Here is a 22673-nt window from a genome sequence, read left to right as displayed (position 1 = left end):
CTGATGAAAAGCCATGTAATTTATCGTCATCATTATCGTCATCACTATCATCCTTGTCATTGTTGTTGTTGTCATTATGTCCACTTTCCTATGTGGCTATGGATTGGACGGGACTGAGTCGGTTCCTTTCCGTGCCAAGACGTTTTTCTTGATGCCAACCATTAATGTTGTGATTTCTCTCTTTTGCTACAATTTATTAAGTCCTGTGTGGTTGAGAAGTTTGCTTCCCAACCATAGGGTTTCAGGTTCAGTCTCACTGTATGGCACCTTGGACATGTGTCTTCTAGTGGATCGATCAAAAGATCACCTGTATCGATCAAATGGATTTGGTAGCTAGAAACTGAAAGAAGCCCGTCATGTATGTATGTATATATATGTGCTAACGCGTGAAACTCTCGGTTCTTGAGTCACTCTGTTGCTTCTTCTAAATACTAATAATAGTAGTAATAACACACACACGCACGCACGCACACACGAATGTTTCTATATATTAGAGCGTGAGGTCTATAAATTCAGATAGTTTATTCATTGTCACAATAAGCGCTTACAGTTTTCTCCCCTGACATCGCTCCTCAATCAAGGGAGGTAATTTTAGATGATGCGTGGTTGCTGTTTTGTTGTTGGAGGAAAACGAAACCGAAAATTAGAAAATATAAGGGTGACTTAAAGAAATCTTATGGATTCTTGTCTCCGTAATTCGCAAATCTGTGAAAATAAGCCTTTATCTCTTGTGCAGACAATATTTTTGTCTGAAGCCTATTTTTACTTTGTTCTGAAGATAACGCTCTTATCATTTACTTAAATGATTGAAAATAAAACGTTTTGCCAAACCACAGAGAAGTAGATGTTAGTTCAGTCGAGTTGGTTTACTATTCAAATTTAAAACCAGATTTAGTTTAGCCTTTGATATTCATAAAAAAAAGTCATAGTTGAAAACTAGATTATGATATACGAATTAAATCTCTTAATTTATGCAACTGTGCCTTCCAGTTGTAGTAGCTGTACATATCCCTACAGTTAGGGTATCTATTATAAATTCTTATCAAATTACTCAATTTTTAAAAATTTCATTTTTATTTGCAATCTGGTTTGTTTTATTAATGTAATCTGGAAGAAATGGCTCTACCTATGGTCTCTATCGGCACTTGTACAAATGAGCTAAATTTATGAGTTTCTGTTTACTAAAACCAGTATATTCCTAACAGTGTTTTTTTTTTTTTTAAATATAAATATCGATGTTATTCCACATCTGACAAAATAGTTGTCAAAATATCGAGTAGGTTTAAAGCGTCAGCTCCCTTTATGTAAGCCGTACAGTTTCCTTTTGTGTAGTTCTACATTTCATGTTTTGCCTAATTCAAAATTAAAAAATTAAAAAACAGCCCACAGTCTATTTATCTTTGTTTAATTTTGTACACTGACCTACCTATAAAAATGTATCATTTAAAAAAGGAAAAAAAGGGGTCCCCTACCATACCAAAGTGAAATATTCAGAATTGTGTGATTGTTCGTCTGATGATATTTTGCTATTTATTTTGGAAAAGGATGACATATCATGGAAACAAATTCTAGAAAGAAACCTGTATTTAAAACGTGGTTTTTATTCTCCACTGTTGTTAATATCTATTTCTTTAAAAAATGAATGTAGCCATTATCTTTCAATTAAACTTCTGAATTTTGACTTTGTAATTATTCAACAGATATTTCTACTCCATTTCTTCACTTGTACTTTATTTATTAACCATATATATATATTTAATGAATATATATAATGAATATATATGATGAATAATATTATACTTTATTAATGTATATATATATATCATCATCATCATACATCCGTTGTCAATGCTGGCATGGGTTGGACAGTTTGACTGGGCTATAAATATATATATATATATATATATCATCATCATTGTCGTTTAAGTCCGCTTTCCATGCTGGCATGGGTTGGTGGGTTCGACTGAGGACTGGTGAGCCGGTAGGCTGCACCAGGCTCAACACAACAGAGTTTTTTGTTTTCATGTCTACCAAATCCACTCACAAGGCTTGATCGATCACCGGCTCTAATAGAAGACATTTGCCTAAGGTGCTATGCAATGAGACTGAACCTGGAACCATGTGGTTGGGAAGCAAACTTAAGCATACAGCCTTGCCTGTACCCACTTAATTCAAATTATATCTCTCTCATATTGTCTGGGTTTTTTTTGCTTTCTTTTCTCTCTCATATTGTCTGGGTTTTTTTTGCTTTCTTTTTTTACTGATATTGCTGTAAAATATTTGAATATTTTTATCAAGCAATTGATTTATAATATTTTTCTCTTTCTTTTTTTTTCAGAACATTTGAGAAGGGCGGTGGGGGAGAAACATAAACCAATATGGGGTGTATATATTCTCGCAGAGATATAAACCCCACCAGACGTGTTTTCCGTGTCTACAATGTTGACGACAATGGACTTGAGCTGAATGCTGGCAAGATAGAAGTGGGGGAACAGGATTTGATCTTATACCAAAAAGGTAAAGAGACTGTTCGATGGCCAGTTCGTTGTCTGCGACGCTATGGCTGTGATGCAGAGCTCTTTTCATTTGAGAGTGGTCGACGTTGTCCTACGGGGCCTGCTATATTTGCTTTCAAATGTCAGCATGCTGAAGAGTTGTTCAATTTGGTTCAGGAATGTATTCAGCGAGCTGGGCAAGAGGAACGTGCCAACCAGAGCCACCTTGGCAGTACCAACCGACTTCATAGTCGTCCAAATTCCATGATTGAAAATCCCGATCATAACGGAATGATGATATCCAATCGTTTGCCTCAGAATGGTTTGATGCGTTGCAACAATGGTATGCGTCTTTATGTAAATGGTTCCACTGTCGCAGACAGCACTAGTCACGACTATATCAATGCCATGCCTCAGATGCATTCTGGACTTACGGACAGTACAACGCCTCTTTTGGACATGGACGTTTGTGTCATTCTACAAGATTCTGCTGTAAATTATGCTGTCTTGGATTTACCCAAGAGTACGGAGAATCTTTGTGATGAAAGCATTGATTCTCAACCGGACATGATTACCGATGGCAATGGTAATTATGCCGATCCTGAAGTGTTCACAGATGTGGCTGGAGACCAGTCCGGCAATCCAAACTACATCAATGTAACTGCAGACTGTAACGGAGACGTTGAGGGTTTGAATCTAAATACACTGAACGCTGGTGACTGTAATTATGCTAACGTATCAATTCAGAACAGCCCCGTGTTGCCCCTGTCAACAGTTGCCTCTGCAGCAGCTTCCCCTTGTTTGTCCACTCCCAGTAACAGCCAGCAAGCTTCACTGCATCAAGTTCAAATGAAACAAACTGGGCAACCACAGCAACAACAAGTACCACACTGCTTGGTGCAAGCTCAGCCTTTCCATCCCCTACCACCCCCTCCGCCAGTCCCCCAGGCCAGCAACGAGGGCCGCAAAGTAACATATATACAACTGGATTTAAATCGGAGTTCCGATAACCTGTCTAGTGGTGGTTGTGTGTCACCAACGTCACCTTTAGGTTTCTCGTCTTTCCCTGAATCTCCAGGCAAACGTACTGAGAGTTACGCTGAAATAGATTTTAATAAAACTGCTGCATTATCGAGTTCTGCCAAAAGTTCGAATGAAAATGACTTAGGACTGCGGAAAACCCGCCATAATAGTACTATTAGTGATTTTGGTAACTGAAACTTTATTTTCAGTGCTAAATTCACTTCTGTTGTTGAGCCATTTTGGTTACAAAAATATATAAATATATACATATATATATATATAAATAAAAGAAAAGGAAAACAAATGAAAACAAAACAAAAAAAAAACAAGCTGAATTCCTCTATAAATTTTAATTACAAAAAGAAATTAATTCTATTCCTGATATGAGCCAGTATTATTGATTGCTTCCATTTGAATTATTTTACTTAGAATGGGTCGGAAATAGATCCAACAGTCAGAAGAAGCAATCACTGCTCTAATGAGAAGTGGTGATAATGACTTACCAAATTGGTACTTTAATTAGTTGTTTTTGTTAATTTTGAAATTATTATTATTATTAATTGGCTGAAATTACAGAGTGACTCAAGGCTGAGAGTTTCGTGCATTGGCTCTTAGCAAACTTTGGTAAATGCCAATACGCAAAATTCTTAGTCTTTGAGTCATTTTGTGACTTCTGCTGATTAATAATAAAAAAAAGTATATTTACTCATGTTTTAAGTTTTATTTTCCTGTTTGTATTGCCAAAACTATTATTATTATTATTATTATTATTATTATTATTATTATTGTCATTATTGTTTTTTATTACTAGGGCAGTTGATGACAGAGTCAGTAGAATGTCAAAACAAAATATCTTGTGGTATTCATTTAAGTCCCTTTACGTTCTGAGTTCAAATCCTACTAGGATCAACTTTACCTTTCATCTGTGTGAAGTTGATAAAATAAAGTACCAGTCATATACTGGGATTGATATAATCAACTATACCCACCTCCTCATTTATTTGTGGCCCTGTGCCTCTGTCAGATATCACAATTATTATTATTTAATGACTATAAAGTGTTCAATACCCACCTATAAAAGTTACTCTCTGACTTTTTATTACTAAAACAAATTGAAGATGAAATGTTTTTCCTTTTGTTGTTTTTTGTTTAGTTTTTTTAAAATATATTTTTGTTTATGTTCTTGTCAAATCGGAATGGTGACAATATCGAAGCAAATTGAATAAGACAGAACCAAATTTCATTTGAATTAAAAATATGAAATTATGATATAAACATATATGTCTCATTGAACGATCAGAAGCTCTATTCTACATATATTGTATTAAAATCACAATATACTTCAGAGCTGGGCACAACCGGATTGCCCCGGAAGTGACTGCAAAAATAACAGATATGTATTTCATCATTGTTGCAGCTTGTCAGTGTCATGCACTTGTGTCACTTCCAAAACTAGGTTGGATTGGCTAGTCTGGAGTATATAGGGACCCTAACCCTAACCCTAAGAAGCATCATAACAAATCAGTGTATAGTTTAAACATAACTATACACTGGTTTGTTATGATGCTTCTTAGGCTGAATAAAATAGAAATTATGCACCAGAAGCAAGCAGCTCTAAAGATCCTTTTATAGAAGTATTGTAACTTGGGAAAGCAAAGAAAATTCTTTGCATATATGTCACGGAAGAGCCATTTTGGTATTTAAAACACAAAAACCAATATTTTTTTTTTTCCTGACATGTCGAAATTTTCGCCACATTTCTGCAACATGGTCATTGATATTATTCCACTACAACTATGTCAGTGACCAACTTGCACCTCATCGTCATCTTCATCAGCATTTGATGTTCACTTTTCCAAACTTGCATGTGTTTGATGGAATTTGTTGCGGCAAATTTTATACAGCTGGATGCCCTTTCTGTCACCAACCTTCGCTTTTTTCTAAGGAAATTAGTATTTCCCCGTACCTAGACATGCTTTCATAGAAGACTGGAAACAAACAACTTTGCTTGTATGGTGATGCTCATTTACAGCCATCACATGATGTCTAGATAAAGGCACACACACACACACACACACACACACACATATTATGGGCTTCTTTCAGTTTCCATCTACCAAATCAACTCGCAAGGCTTTAGTCAGCCTGTGACTATAGCAGAAGACACTTGCCCAAAGTGCTGTGCAGTGGGACTGAACCCAAGATCACATGGTTGGGAAGCAAACTTCTTAGCACACATCCATGACTGCACAATGAAAATCTTGTAAACGAATTTCTGAGTGTTTTTAAGCAACTAAAGTTGTGCTTCTTCTATGCAATTGCTTCAGTTTCAAATGAGATCAAGTTAATTATTAGACAAATACAAGTCAGAAAGGAAATTAAAACAACTAATTAGTACAAATTTTATTTAAAGCCTTCTGTTTACTGTTGGCATCAAGCCAGTAAGTCGTTTACCTTAATCAGTGGTCTACATAATTAGATGATATGTAAGAGCCATCTCTATTTATATTTCAAGTCCATTATTTTTTTAGCATCATCATCTTCAGTTAATCTGTTTTCCATGCTGGCATATGTTGGATGATGTGACAGGAGTGGGAAAGCCAGAGAGGCGCACCGGGCCCCAGTTGTCTGTTTTGATAAGGTTTCTATGGCTGGATGCCCTTCCTAGTGCCAACCAGTTTACTACTGTGTGTACTGGGTGCTCTTTATGTAGCACCATCATGGGTGTTTTTTACATGGTGCCAACCTGTTAATAATAGCAAGCTGGCAGAATTGTGAGCGCATCAGATAAAACATTTGGCAGCATTTCTTTCAGCTCTGAATGTTCTGAATTCAAATCCATTGCAGCTGACTTTATTTTTCATCCTTATGGGGTTAATAAAATAAAGTACAAGTAGTGGGGTTGAAGTAATCGACTTGCCCACTCCCCTCAAAATTGCTGGCCCTGTGCTAAAATTAGAATTATTTTTATGTATTTGTTGGAGTTACACTTTGGTGCAAGTTTATGACCCCTTATCTTTGCATTCTACAATGATTGTTGCAAAAAATAGAAACCCCCATCTTCTACCCTTTTACTTGTTTCAGTCATTTGACTGTGGCCATGCTGGAGCACCGCCTGTAGTCGAGCAAATCGACCCCAGGACTTATTCTTTGTAAGCCTAGTCCTTATTCTATCAGTCTCTTTTGCTGAACTGCTAAGTTACGGGGACGTAAACACACCAGCATCAGTTGTCAAGTGATGTTGGGGGGACAAACACAGACACACACACAAATACATATATATATATATATATATATATATATATACATACATATATACGACGGGCTTCTTTCAGTTTCCGTCTACCAAATCCACTCACAAGGCTTTGGTCAGCCCGAGGCTATAGTAGAAGACACTTGCCCAAGGTGCCACACAGTGGGACTGAACCCGGAACCATGTGGCTGGTAAGCAAGTTACTTACCACAAAGCCACTCCTGCGCCTACTTACCTCTGTTTATTTATGAATCTAACATTCTTTCTTTTCCTACTCTGGTCTCTCTTTCTATGTTCCATTCTCTTAATGTCTATTTTACTTACCAGGGGGAAATTGTTTTAAAACTATTCAATGATCATATTTTCCAATGAAATACCACTGTCCTTGTGTTTCAGTTAATTTTGAAAACATTTACAGCTATACTTTGAACTATTTGATGTTTTGTTTGTGACATATTTTTGTAGAAAGAGAAGAAAAAGAAATTGAATGTAAAAAAAGATCAAATTATCAAGAAAAGCCTAATGAAACAAAGAAAAAGAAGAAAAAAACGGGGGGATTACAGTAATCCCTTGCCATATCGCAATTCACCTATCGCAGTTTATTATTTAAGCTTATGTCGATTCCTCCATGGAGTTGTTTTTCATTTAAAATCATCATCATCATCATCATCATCGTCATTTAACGTCCGCTTTCCATGCTGGCATGGGTTGGATGATTTGACTGAGGACTGGTGAATCAGGTGGCTACACCAGGCTCTAATCTGATTTGGCAGAGTTTCTACAGCTGGATGCCCTTCCTAACGCCAACCACTCCGAGAGTGTAGTGGGTGCTTTTACGTGCCACCGGCACGAAGGACAGTCTGGCGGTACTGGCAACGGCCATATATACAAATTATAAAAATAAAACAAATATGCAGTACAGTACAGTTTCTACTTCGTGAATTTTCACCTATCACGGGGGGTTTTGGAACATAACCCCTGCGATAGTCAAGGGATTACTGTAAGTAGCAGATGATGTCGGCGGGAGTAACGGCTTGTAATCCCAGAACGAATGGCATGTTTGGCTGCGTCTCGTGGACATGATTGCAAAGGTGTTGCCACAGAGAATAGTCAGTGACACTTGCAGCAGCTGTCCCACCTTGTGGGACTCATGGGATTTAATAAAACAACTAACTTTTCTCAATGCTTGGGACATTACACAAGCTGTTATTTGAAACACAACATTACAAAAGCTGGCGTTTGAGACAAAATAGATGGTTTTTATTTAAATATGAAATGTTTTTAAACTTCTTCCTCAAAGTACTGGAGGTGGTGGTCTGATGTGGAGTGGTATTAAAAAGATTAGGGTGGCACTGTATTTTCGCTATTGCATGATTCCAGGTTCATATCTGCCTCATGGCACTTTGAGTAAATGCCTTTTTCCATATCTTTGGGTTAACCAAAACCTTGTGTGTAAAATTTGGTTGACTCTATCCCTAGAACACTTCCGTGGTTTAGAAGACGTTACTTCCTTATCTTTGATGTTGTAATATCTTTTGTAAAAGATTTAGCAACATCAGCAACTCCCCAACGGCTTCTACAGCAGCAGGGTCGACAGTACCAATAGCAGCAGCAGCAGCAGCAGAGACACGAACAGAACCGGCGGCAGCACCGTCGCCAGCGCTAACATCAATGACATCAACGACAGTATCCGTAACGGAAATAGCAGCAGAGCCATCGCCAGTGTTAGCTATAGCAGCAGTGACAGCGCCTCCACCAACGACGATGACCATAAGAACAGCAGCACCATTACCAACACCAGTAGTAACGGCACCAACACCATCTCCATCTCCACCTCTAGTGGCACCAACAGCACCAGTACCATCAACAGCGGTAGCAGCAACACCACCAACACCCGAGAACGGAGATACATCGGTTGCTCCAGTAACACATTCAAGCAACGCCTCTCCGACCACAGATCCTCCTTCAGGATAACGAAAAGGAAATACATTGCATCATTAGCCAGCCATGTATGGCAGCTGAAGGATGACGGGATTCCACATACAATATCGTGGAGAATCCTAGAAAATCTAGGCGCCTACATAAACGGGATCAAGCGTTGTAAACTGTGCGTAGCGGAATGGGCGAGGATACTAAAGGACTCCCTCGACTCAGCGAACATCCTTAACTCCAGAACGAAGGTTTTCGGACCGTGCTTGCCTTTCAGGAAATTCCTGCTGGCCTATTGGAATTCACAAGATAACAGGGTCACTTACGATCGATAGCCAAAGGGAGCCAATTCCCTGTTATTGTCATTGAGTAGTAAGGTCCTTTCCTTCTCCACATTCTAGAAAGGCCGCTCACTAGAGACACCATAAGCCAACAGGTTTGGGATCTGATGACACACCGTAAAGCTGAGTGCTTTATGGACGCGAGACCCAGGGTAATCCTATAAACCGATCTTATCTAACTTTATTTATATAATTTACTGCTCTATAACTTAGAGTTTGCTTCTTTTTCGGATTTATGCTTTACTGACGATATATCCATCCATCTATTCGCAATTTTGTAACCGAAAGGTAACAAGTATAGTCGTTGTTACTAAAGTGACGGCAGAGGATGCTAGAAATAAGTCAAAATAACTCTTAGCCACGTGAGAGCACGTATTTAATGACTATCCTCCCTTGTCGGCCGTTAGAAAAGTGCTCTCATGTAGCTAAGAGTTGTTCTGACTCTTATTTCTAGCAACGCTAGTGCACACTAGCACTCTCCGTCACTTTAGTGACGACTATATATATGTTGATCCAAAGTCAGTGACCAGCTATGGCGAAACCGGTATGGCTTTCTATAATGACTCATAATAATGATTTTTATACTTCTTAATTCCGCCTCTTGTTTGTATATATCTTTGTTTTTTTTAAAGCTATTACTTTTATACCTAAGTTGCATTTTCCTTGTTTCTTTTTACTTTTCACCTAATTATACCGCGTGTAGTCTTTTTTCTTTGAAACCTGTTTCTATTTGTGTGTGTGTGTGTGTATATATATATATATATATATATGGTTTGTGTATTCGCGTAAGATGGAGCTGGGCTATGGCCTTTGCAGTTCATTTATGACAGGTGAAGTCAATGATCAGGAGGGAAGGAGAGGGTGACGGTGGAGAAGGGTGAAAGATGGTTAGAGATGGGGTAGAGGTGGATGGAGTGGGGGTGAACAAGGATGGAGGCGGAGATGTTGGTAAATATCAGTATGGAGGAGTGAGGTGAGAGAGATAGAAGAGGCACAGAACGGAGGAGTGACAAACTGCGGCACAAGAGGTGTGGAGAGCATCATCGTCATAAATCTATCGATAGATCTGAAAATAAATGATGTGATGAGTGGAGGAGAGGAGAGGATGATGAACAGTTGCAGAGATGGAGGTCAGAGGTACTTGGTGGTGGTGGGGCACAAAGGTGGGAGGAGTCATTGATGACGGATATGAGAGAGTGTCGAGAATGATATCAGATAGAATAAGTATTAAAAATGAAGTATGGCAGACCTAAATGCCCCAAGAATTTAACCAAAACGTAAAAGGAAACACTAATGAGCACAGATGTGCTTGCCCCTTCTCTGAAAAGGCTATAGAATCCATTTCCACAAGAGCACCAACCTTAAAGATACACATTTCCCATAGACTCTTTTTCAGAAAGCTTTCGCCGACTTGCAGCAAGACCAACTCCAGAGATGATGTTTTTGATACTAAGGGACATAACTTAATCCCTGCTCGATTCGTTTCATCATCTTTTTCCCAACAACCACAAACCGGATGTGCCTGTTCACCTCCAACAGTAGAGAGTAGTCGCCATATTTCATTCCATAACGGCTACCTCTGAAGAGCGCAGGGTTACATAATCGGACTTTTACATAACATTCCGTTGAATCTCTGGTGCAAAACCGATTGGTAAGATTGACTGTAATGGATATATAATACTGTACACTTCGATTAATATATACAGAGTGATTCAAAAGTCTCAATACATAGGAAAAATGTATTTTTTTATAAGAAACAGTTCATAAGATTCCCTGATCTGACCCCTCTTGATTCCTATCTTTGGGGGCATTTGAAAGGCATGGTGTATCGCGGAAAGATAAAAGACATAAATCATTTGAAGGAACGCATCACCAACTCCTTTGCACAGGTATCACCAGATGTGCTGTTACAAGTTCACAATGAGTGGGGTAGACGTATTGTAATGTGTATTCAAAACAATGGTAACCATATAGAGCCTGTTAAATAAAAAGAAAAACTTCTTATAAACCGTTTCTTATAAAAAGATAAATTGTTCCTATGTATGGCGACTTTTGAATCACCCTGTATATGGGTGTGTGTTTGTGTGTATATATATATATATATATCGACATGCAAATTTGTTCTCACGTTTAAAACTTTCGCTTCTCTCTGTTATTAGTGTAGGTTGTTTATTATTTCACATCAGGCGCTAGTTATCCATAGTTACGTCTGACACTGTTCTCTGCTAATCACAAAGTTGTTACCCAAGAGGAATAGCTAAATTCGTTTATATCTTCATTCCTCATTTAAATGGACACACGAGAAACGCGAGACATCATACCGATCTCTAATATAAATAATACTGTAAACTACCTTGGCACAGCAGTAGGTAGCACATTAGTCTCAGAGTCTAAACATTACAGTAAAAAATAATCGAAAGCCGAAAAGAGGTCACAGGTACAGTCCGCCCTCAAATTATTCTCCGTTATTGCGCAATAAACTATTTCTGTGGCAGGTGATGGTGCGAAGCATAAATAATTATTTTATGCATCAATAACAGACGCAAAATAGTTTCTTTAAAGCTGATGCATCTACTTGCGTTTATCACGGGTATTTAGTTTAAAAAAAAAAAAGCTACCTTGTTAAATGAGTCAGTGATTAATGAATGTGGCTGTGTGGTAAGAAGCTCGCTTCCCAACCACATGGTTCCGGGTTCAGTCTCACTGTGTGGCATCTTAGGCAAGTGTCTTCTACTATTATACCCTTGGGCCAACCAAAGTCTTGTGAGTGGATTTGGTAGACGGAAACTGAAAGTAGCCCGTCGTATATATTGTTACGAAGGGGAAATCATCATCATCATCATCATCATCGTTTAACGTCCGCTTTCCATGCTAGCATGGGTTGGACGATTTGACTGAGGACTGGTGAAACCGGATGGCAACACCAGGCTCCAGTCTGATTTGGCAGAGTTTCTACAGCTGGATGCCCTTCCTAACGCCAACCACTCAGAGAGTGTAGTGGGTGCTTTTACGTGTCACCCGCACGAAAACGGCCACGCTCGAAATGGTGTCTTTTATGTGCCACCCGCACAAGCCAGTCCAGGGGCACTGGCAACGATCTCGCTCGAAAATCCTACAGGAGCCAGTCAGGCGGTACTGGCAACGGCCACGCTCAAAATGGTGCATCTCATGTGCCACCCGCACAAGAACCAGTCCAGGGGCACTGGCAACGATCTTACTTGGCTTGCCGGGTCTTCTCACGCACAGCCCATTTCCAAAGGTCTCGGTCCGTAGTCATCGCCTCGGTGAGGCCCAATGTACGAAGGTCTTGCCTCACCACCTCAGCCCAGGTCTTCCTGGGCCTACCTCTTCCACGGGTTCCCTCAACTGTTAGGGTGTGGCACTTTTTCACGCAGCTATCCTCCTCCATTCTCACCACATGTCCATACCAGCGCAATCGTCTCTCTTGCACGCCACAACTGATGCTTCTAATGTTCAGCTTTTCTCTCAAGATACTTACACTCTGACGGGTATTCACATTGACATTACACATCCAACGGAGCATACTGGCTTCATTCCTTGCGAGCTTACGTATGTCCTCAGCAGTTACAGCCCATGTTTCACTGCCATGTAGCATGGTTGTTCGTACGCATGCGTCATACAGTCTGCTTTTTACTCTGAGTGAGAGTCCCTTTGTCGCCAGCAGGGGTAAGAGCTCTCTAAACTTTGCCCAGGCTATTCTTATTCTAGCAGCTACACTTTCAGCGCACCCACCCCCACTACTAACTTGGTCGCCCAGATAGCGGAAGCTATCGACTACCTCTAGTTTTTCACCCTGGAATGAGATAGAAGTTGTTTCCTGTTTGTTTGCAGTCTTTATTGCACCTGAACATCTGCCACAAACAAAAACTAACTTGCTAGTTAACCTGCCTTTGATGTTGCTGCACCTCTTATGTGTCCATAGCTTGCACCGGGTACATCTTATAGAGTTACTACCTACTCCTTTTCTACATACTGAGCAGGGCCATCTACCTGAAGGGGTTTGTGTTTTATCTACCTTCCTACTTATTAGGATTTTGGTTTTAGCTAGGTTGACTCTAAGGCCCTTCAATTCTAGACCTTGCTTCCACACCTGAAACTTCTCCTCTAGTTCTGATAGTGACTCCGCAATTAGGGCAAGGTGATGAATATAATTTTAAATTATACTAATCGAAATCGGAGAACTGTTCTCAAGTTCTGCTAAAGAAAACTAAGGATCTATTTTAAAACGGGGGCCACATTTTTCATTAATGTTTTACGTAGTGTTTTTGGTACCGAAAGACTTTCAAACTTCGTATACTTATCTATTTTGTGTTATAGAACAGAAAAATATTTTTGTATTCGAATTTATTTCATGTAAAAAATTGTCTTATTTCGATAATTTCAACCAATCACTGACAAGTATTCAGTTGTTTACATTTACTCCTTTGGCTGATTAAGCGGTGTAAAGCGTATTTAATCTCCATACCTTCGTTTTATTTGCTTTTTTCATTTTAGGGTTAGGGTTAATTGTTTCAGAATCGTTTGTTTATGTAGTCGGCACTTAATGTATATCGGCTGAATGGACGTCAGTGATTGGTTGAAATTACAGAAATACGACAACTTTAACATGGAATAACTTATGGATTTCTTTTTTTTTAAAGAAGACTAAGAGAAAAAGATGTTTTATATGACACATTCTACCAGTGTTCCAAGTTTCAAAATGTTTCGTTAATGAAAAATGTGGCCCCCGTTTTAAAAAAGATCCAAAACTAATAATGGATCAAGAATTAATTTTAATGAGAAATAATGTTCATTGGTCATGTGACTGATTTAAAGTACGCTGCGTGTTTTCTTTTACGCGTTTTTTTACTGTGAGGTGGAATATATAAACTAGGGAGAGAACAGTTGGCAGAGTTGGTGATGTGAAGTCAGGCGACGAAGGAAGTATACTCAGTGTGAATTCAGGGGACGAAGACAGTTGGGAGAAAAGATGTGACGTGACCAGTCGAAGTGAACCTGGGTGACAAAGAACCACATTACGCAAGACATCCAGCTGGGTGCGACAAATTCCAAGTTGGCTTGCTGGGCTGGCCTGCGGTTTGCTAGCTTTTGACTTGGCCGTTGGAACTGTTTTGGTGCCAGGAGGCCGCATTTCGCCCCCCCCCCCCTACATATCTGCGTGTGTGTTGGTGTGTAACGTAACAGTTCAGCAAAAGAGACTGATGGAATAAGTACCAGGCTTTAAAAAATAAGCATTGGGGTCGATTCATTAAACTAAAAAAAATCTTCAAGGCGATGTTCCAGCATGGCCGCAGTCTGATGATTGAAACAAACAAACAAAAAAATGGTTAACAGAAGACATGGGAAAAATAGGTTTCGTTCCGAGGCCCCAAGTTGTCCCCCTAACTTACCCAAATAACACCTGTAAACAGTTTTTAAACAATGATATTGTTTCATGTTTGGAATAATATTTAGAGTAAAATTTAATATCATACGATCAACAAATTATAAATACAGTCGTCTGCATCTTTTGTTAGGATCAGGTGCCTTCGTAAATTTTGCTTCTGTTCACTGGTCCCGTGTTGATAGTTATGAATATGTAAATCCGTAGAAAAAAAAAAACATTATTTTTCTGCACAACACGAATAATGTGTATTCTGCCTCAGAAAATTTCTCTTGAAACAATACTTGAATAAATAGTCATCTGTTTATCATATCTAACGTGTGATAGGTGCAGACGTGACTGTGTGGTAAGAATTTTGCTTCCCAATCACTTGGTTCCGGGACAACACTGACGAAGAGGTGGTTGATGTACTACTGTAGAGGGAGGATGACGAAGATGAAGAAGATCCACGTGATGACATCATTCATCCTTTTGTTTGGGAAGCTTTAATCAGTTCTCAAAACGAAGAAGAGTGTGAAGTTCCAAAATAGTTCTGTTTGGCTCGCCAGAAGGGGATCTCCAGTATGCACCACGTGGGTTCATCGCCAAATACTACAAGACCGGGATGAGAATAAGTTTTGTGAAGACTGAGACATTGGTCAGCTCAAAGAAGTTTTCCCAAGCAACACTGCATGTTAATGGAACATCACCGAAGCAAGAAGAGAGGTTTAAGTATCTCAGGGCCGTATTCACAAGTGATGAAAAGCAAGAAACTGGATCTGAAGGCGGTGGGACAGTAATGCGTCATCTTCTGCATTCGATCCTGTAACGGTTATATTTTTGTGTTGTGTAGTCGATGTGTCGCCCATTGTAACGATAAGTATTATTTACCAATTGTACTGGTTATAAGATGAACGATGAAGCTAATCAACATTTTTATAGAAATATTTATTTACCGTTACTTTATATGTTGCCATACCACGACGGGTAGGCCAGTGTAATAGTATAACAGTTTGTACGTAAAGCATGCTGAGTAAAGAATTTCGGCCTGTATCTGTATGTACACTTTCTCATAGTAGTAATTATATATAGAGAGAGATGGTAGTGTTATAGAGAAAAGGAAATGCTAGTGATAGTTATAGCGTGTGCGACGTTGTCTCACAGTGGCTGACAGTAACTTCATTTTTCCCTCTGGCCAAGGTTGTAGTTGGTCAGCCAGACTTCGTTCTCCTTGAGTCGTCACCGATTGGTGACTAGCCTGTTGAGGCGTCACCGATGGGTGACTAAAGAGAAACTTTACTTGTGGTCTCCTGTTTTTATAGCCATCAAGGATAGTGAGAACAAAGGATTCTATTCTAGATTTGATGGGGTAGAAGAGGTCAGAAAAGGGTCAAGTGGTGGAGACACCGCTCCGGCCTAGCTAAAGGTGTCTGGGACATATCTAACTGCTGTCAGATCAAAACCGTTGTTCCACCGCGGGAAAAGTTCTGACGCAGTGTTAATTCAAATTTGTGTATAGTGGATCGAATCCACTTCACGCCTGCAAGATTCCTACAATCCTCATAAAAGGAGAAATCGGTAAAAAAAGCCGAACTTGTCTTCAATTCGGTTTTTGAGTTTATCTTCACATTTGATCATAAATGTTGTATAATAACTGAAAGAATTCGGTCGCGAATACAAGTGGCCAAAATGGAGTTCCTCCGAAGGATCCCGGCAGTAATGTTACTCGACAGGGTGCGTAGCTCGGAGATCAAGGAATCTCTCAAAGTGGAGCTGTTACTTCCCAGCAGTGAGAGATCACCACAACAATAGAACCACGGACGTGATTATAATGTCGCTGAAAAGAATCGTGAGACGAATTCTTCAGACCGAGCCAGACCTAGAAGTAGACCAAGAACGAGACGCTTGGACGATACCCACAACTGGTCACGCTTGGGAATCCAACCAAATAGTGTAATGACAGTTGCTTCTGATAGGACCTAAGGAGAGGTATCTGAAGACCTTATTCCAACGACCCTCCCTGGGGGTGGAATAAGAGGGATGGGAGGATGGTTAAAATGAACTGTAGTTTAAAGCCACACTAAAATTCTAATTTACTTTAGGATGTATTAAAAAAACTTAGCACATTACTGATAATTATATTTTCTCATGTTTTTATGACCCATAATTCATTAACGGACTTTTAGATTGAGACACAATCAAAATGTTTCATTCAGTTGTGGCAGTGACGGCGGCGGAGTTTTTATGGAAAAATATTAATACAATACTTTTTTATTAACCTTAAAAATGTTAGGTTTGAAGTCGAACAAATCAACTGCTTAGCCTGGCACTTATTCTACCAGTCTTTTTTGTTGAACCACTAAGTTACGGGGATGTAAACACACTAACACCGCTTGTTAAGCGGTAGTGGAGGACAAACACACGCACACAGATAGATACACACACACACACAGAAACATACACACACACACATATACATGCGACGGGCTTCTTTCACTTTCCATCTACCAAATTTATTCACGAAGGCTTTGGTCGGCCCGAAGCTATATTAGAAGACACTTTCCTAAGGTGCCACCCAATGGGACTGAACCCAGAACCAAGCTTCTCACACACAACTACGCCTGCGCCTATTATGCTATATTAACAACAGTGTCTGTTGATAATACCACACCAGAGGCCACGCCTAGTTCTCAGTCCATTATTCAATATCGTTGTCTGGTCAAACCTTTCCCACAACTTCTGGTTTATTCTACTTTGCTTTACCGTTTTTACAGACGTTTTACCAATTGCTTCCAAAGTGAGTCTGTTTTGCCGTCAGCTTACGTGTGACAACTATTCCGAAAGACTGCTTTGCTTTCTAAAATGTGTTGAGTTATGGACCTGTGATACTCGTCTATCATTGCAGTATCAAACAGCTTCTGGTATGTACTTCAAATTTAGTATTGAGAGTGTATTTTGGAAAATATCGGTTACTAATTATACGCAGTGTGCGTGTGTGTGTGTGTGTGTGTGTGTGAGTGTGTGCGTGCGCGCTCGCGCTCAGGCTGTAAAAGAGCAAGATTCGATATTTCCAAGAGCAAATTGTTCTTCGTAATGATTTGTCAATGAAAGTTTGGCGGTTTTTCGGAATAGCAGACGGTTGTCCCACCAAAGTTGGAGTTTCTTTTGTATAACAATTTTCAAAAGTGTGATGGAAAAAAATTTTGGGAAACCTTTAAAAAAAAAATAGAAGTTAAGCCCACATTTTTTTTATAAACGCGTCTACTCTCCACCACCTCTCACTGTGTCTTTAGAGCAGGGAGCATATCTAAAATTGTATTGTTTCTTTCCTTTTCGTTTTTTTCCGTCATTTTATTATATTCCTCATTCTGAAACACTTGGAATTCGCATTTAAAAAAAAGACAACATTCTTATCACCCTCCTCTTTTCTTTATTGTATCTTTCATTATTAAAACCAAACATTATTTCGCTTGTCTCTACGTTCTAAGTTCAAATTCCGTCGAGGTCGACATTGCCTTTTCTTCCTTTGGGGGTCGATGAAATAAGTAGCAGTCAAGCACTGGGGTCGATTTAATCGACTGTACCCCACCCCTCAAAATTCCAGGCCTTATGCCTATAACAAAACCAAACACTTACCACAAGTGGATGTGGGAAAAGAAAATTAGAATTACCAAAGAAGTATTTGTAAAAAATGTCGTTTAAAATGTAGAAAAGAATATTTTTTTAGTCGACGAAAAAGTTTAATAGGACCAAAAAATATCTCCTGTTTTCGCCTATAGGGCTTTCCTATAAGGTGTTATCCACCCCTGATTGGAACTCTCCCGTATGACATGTACGCATGCTCAGTGACTTGCTTTAACAGTTGCAATCAGCTGAATGCACATTGCCAGTGACATTTGACATAATTACCCACACTCTGTGGTCAGGATTCTTTTTTTGGTTTGATGTCGGTATCGAAGGGATTACCAGACACCGGACAATACAGTGAGAGCAGCTTTCACTCACATCGTGGTATTCGATGCTGTGTACGTGTCTGTCGTGGTAGAATATGCCACTCCTTAACTGTTGCTTTGATTTCATCCGTAGCACGAGGTAATTATGTCGTTATCTGTGAAATTCAGCAACTTACAAAGATCTTTAGATCAGGCAATACTTCACCGAGAGGAGATATAAGCTTCTGCTTATTCCTGTCTGAAGTATTATCCGATACTTCAGACTTATCGTCCGATGAATTTACTTTGTTGACATATCGACAGAATTTTTATTCCTTTCAACCTTTCAATCAAGTCCGCCTTTCTTCCAGTAACACACTGTCCATATAATCTTAAATATTTCTTTCACTCAGGAACAGTAAGTACTTCGATAGCTGAATCATCAAGCTGCTTTATATCCATGATAAGACGTAAAACAATAACAATGGCGTGGGTTAGCCTCCGGAAGTTTAATTATCTACATGGAGCGCCGCCTAGCCAAGGGAGATAACCTACTTATAGGAAAGCCCTATATCAATGATTTGAAACCTGACCGTTAGATTCCTACTTTCGTAGCAGTAGGTGGTCGTTGTTCTAACAAAAACGATATAATATTTCTAATTGTTTTTGTCGTGTGAAGGAGATGAATAAAAAATGGCGTGTAAAATTGAATTTTATGGGAATTGTAAACGTTACAAAGGTAAGTTTAAATATATTCTTTTTCTCTTAATTTTATTTTTATGTTGTATGAAAAAATGTTTTACAGAAGGCAAAAGTATATTTTAAAAAATAGACGAAAATAGCAAAAGTAAAAGCAAAATTAATTTTGATAGTGAAAATGCGATGGAGTTGGGCTCAGTTTAGGAAATGAAACAAAAAAAAAAAAATTAAAATGCGAATTTCAAGTGTTTCGAAATGTGGAATACAATGAAAGGGCGAAAAAAAAAATTAGTGGTGGTTGTTCCAAAGACACGATGAGGCGGGGGACAAAAGTTTAAAAATAAGGAATCATGATTTTTTTTTTCAAAAAACACCTCACAACGCATTTTATTAGAAATGTAAAAAATTTTTTTTTTTAAATTGGAAAAATCCCAACTAAAACGCAGAAATTCCAACTTATTTGGGACAGCTATTCCGAAAGTCTGCCATGCCTTCTTACTATGGTTATTTTTCGTTTGTTCTTTGAGTTCCAGTATGTTGTTCAGCTAAAAAGAAAATGTGACGATACACGAGTCATTGTGATGCCAACCAGCTTCAGATTTTTTTTTTTGACGGTGGATTTCGGAAAGTATTGATATGTACTTATATATATATATATATAGTCTTTGTTTACCATTCCATGCTTTACATTCATATATATATGAATGTAAAGCATAGAAAAGGTAAATAAAGACTAAATGTGTTTCATATCTGAACAATGTTGCATAACTTGTAAGTTATATAATAATTGTTTAACTATGAAACATATGTTGTTTTCATTTACCTTTCCCATTCCTGACATTATTGGATTTTTATTCACATATTTAGTAATTTTAGTTACTGAACCGTGTGTTGTATGATGATCGTCAGCTTATCGAAAATTTCATTGATTCAACATGTGACGAAGTGTACAGAACATACGATGGCTATCAATCTGTCCACCTTTTGTCCTCTATACTACGTATATGTCTGGAGCTGACTAACTTATACAAGAATTTTTTGGACCATGCTACCCTCTAACTCTGTGCGTGCTAAGACTGTAACAGAGCAAGGTTAAGTGCAAACTGTCCATGGTAATCATTTATCAATGAGAATTTTATAGCAGGACATATATTTTGATGTAATACAATCGTGCATAAATTCTCATCAATCTTTGTAGTTTATATTCCGAAATACCATATCAGACTATGGATGATTAAATTACAACAGTTCTTATAGTCCAATGTTTGTATTATAGTGCATTGTCGTCATTCAAAACATTTTATTCTTTACAAACAATACACAATGCTTCAAGTCAACTACAATACTTTTGTATTTTTGTTTTGTATTAATTTATACAACAATTAGGCTTTTGCTTAATTAAAATTTTGACCCAGGTTAACCCTTTTGTTACCATATTTCTACTGAAATATACAGCCTTTTTTAAAAATTAATTTTGAATATAATGAAGAATTTAGTTAAACAGTTTTGTCATTAAAGTCGGTGTCAGGGCGGCGAGCTGGCAGAAACGTTAGCGCGCCGGGCGAAATGCTTGGCGGCATTTCGTCTGTCTCTACGTTCTGAGTTCAAATTCCGCCGAGATCGAATTTGCCTTTTATCTTTTCGGGGTCGATAAATTAAATACCATATGAGTACTGGGGTCGATCTAATCAGTTGGCCCCCCCCTCTCCCACAAATTTCAGGCGTTGTGACTAGAGTAGAAAGGATTATTAAGTAGGCGTCAGGGTGGCGAACTGGCAGAGTCGTTAGCACGCCGGGAAAAATGCTTAGCGGCGTTTTATTTGTCTTTACGTTCTGAGTTCAAATTCCTCCGAGGTCGGCTTTGCTTCTTATCCTTTTGGGGTTGATAAAATAAGTACCAGTTAAGCATTAGGGTCTATGTACTCGACCAGCTCCCTCCCATCAGGCCTTGTACCTATAGTAGAAAGGCGTATTAAGGTGATGTTTGGAGCATAAATTAACGTGAAATTTTGTTGGAAGATTTTAATTTCGACCACTTGAAAACAGTAAGTTTGTGTCACAAATCAGGGGCGATCTCGAGTGGGGTTAATCATGGAGTTCAGTCCCTGAAAAAGCAGTGTCTGCATAAAAGTCGAACCTTTAAAACAGTAGTTCCCAAAGTGGACGGTACCGCCCCTCTGGGGGTGGGGTGGAAATATTCAAAGAGGCGCTGAGGAAAAGTGGGGGGTCGGGGTGATAATGGAGTGGCCAAGAGGAGTGAGTGGGGGCGATGTATGTAAAAATAAAATAATGGGTTAATTTGGTTAAGTTTCATTTGTGAAATACAATTGTTTTGAATTTGATGCAGAGAGTGGTTTGTGGTAGTGAGTTGGGGTGAGGGCGCTAGGAATGTGGCCTGGGTGTCAAAGGGGTGGCTGTCCGAAATCGTTTGGGTACCACTGCCTTAAAGTCAATTTTACTTGGGTATAAATTATACAATACCTCCATTTTAAGTTTAATATTTAGTCTATCATTCTGTCTTAGTAATGTACTAAATTATGCGGACCTAAAAAGCTCACCTGTTACCTAGCGGTGGTGTACATATAAATGTATTCACAACAGCCTTCTGCAGTTTTTTTTGCCAGCCAAATTCACTCACAAAGCAATACTAAGCAAAACTGGAAGATATTTGCCAAGATGCTATGCAATTGAACTGAACCAGGACCACATGGTTAGGAAGCAGGCTTCTCAAGCACACGACCATACTTGCATAATAATAATATGGGAGAGAAGCGAACAAAAATACCCAAGGGCAGCTCCGTGGGATTATTTTTTTACAACAAGGAGCTGGGTGACGGAAGTTGATCTGGAGAAACAGCTAAAGTTTCCGGTGCACATTACCCAGTCATTACTGTGACCAGATACCATCATGGTTTCCAGGGCAAAAGGCAGCTGTTTCTTCTGGACTTAAGTGTCATGAAACGAGAGGATGGAGTAGGCTCAAGTGAGGAAGAGACCCAAATACCGGAAGTTGGTGGAATATTGCTGCAGGAATGGACGGGAAACAAGGATTTTGCTGGTGGCGGTGGACAGTTGAGAGTTTGCAAGTCTATGGAACTCTGGCGATTCAGGAGTTCATTGAAGAAGAGCCATCAAGATGAATATAGAGGCTGCTGACAAAACGATTAGCTGGCTCTGACAGGAAAAGATCATCAGTGAGATCGGTAAAGTGACGCTTGGATGCGACAATCTTGTCAATTTTTCAAAGGCAAAATAGTTGAAGGGGTTTGTTTGGTCACATGATATATGCTTCCCTGACTCTCTGCTTCTTGAGTCATCCATGGACAAGAAAATCCACAAAGAAATGGTTGAACGAAACCAGGGAACAAAGAGGAAGGATGATGGTGGAAAACCTGGAAGGAGATGATTGTGTGCAGGTGTTATGGATGCTAACAACTCGGCACGGCTGACTGGACATCCAACCAGTCTTGGCGCTAGAGGCATACACACACACACACACACACACACACATGCATGCACGCAGAGAGAGAGAGAGAGAGAGAGAGAAAGAGTGTGTGTTATTACACGCATTTCAGAAATAGCTGAGAAACCTTGTTCAATCGTACTATAGCCACTGAT

The 22673-nt window shown here is 39.1% G+C and overlaps 1 protein-coding gene and 1 long non-coding RNA gene across 10 annotated transcripts in view; both read left to right on the top strand.

Annotated features, from left to right (window-relative positions):
* LOC106883263 (uncharacterized) overlaps positions 1-4598 on the top strand; it is a 54075-nt gene extending 49477 nt beyond the window's left edge. For all 5 annotated transcript variants that reach the window (XM_052965790.2, XM_052965788.2, XM_052965791.2 and 2 more), the window contains one exon: positions 2339-4598. In XM_052965790.2, coding sequence (XP_052821750.1) covers positions 2379-3713 — 1335 coding nt within the window. In that variant the 5' untranslated portion in view covers positions 2339-2378 and the 3' untranslated portion in view covers positions 3714-4598. The remainder of the gene's footprint in view (positions 1-2338) is intronic.
* Positions 4599-13886: 9288 nt separating this feature from the next.
* Positions 13887-22673, top strand: part of LOC128247055 (uncharacterized) — a 56159-nt gene continuing 47372 nt past the window's right edge. For 4 of the 5 annotated variants that reach the window (XR_008263499.2, XR_016240846.1, XR_008263497.2 and 1 more), the window contains exon 1: positions 18677-19095. This is a non-coding gene — a long non-coding RNA (uncharacterized LOC128247055). Of the gene's footprint in view, positions 17346-18676; positions 19096-22673 lie in introns of those variants that run through there. The other variant, XR_008263498.2, reaches the window with a different exon arrangement.

Source organism: Octopus bimaculoides, chromosome 2 (assembly GCF_046866305.1).
Source record: "Octopus bimaculoides isolate indiv1 chromosome 2, ASM4686630v1, whole genome shotgun sequence".
NCBI classification, from domain to species: domain Eukaryota; kingdom Metazoa; phylum Mollusca; class Cephalopoda; order Octopoda; family Octopodidae; genus Octopus; species Octopus bimaculoides.
Note: the sequence above shows the minus strand (reverse complement) of the source record. Positions and strands in the feature narration are given on the sequence as shown.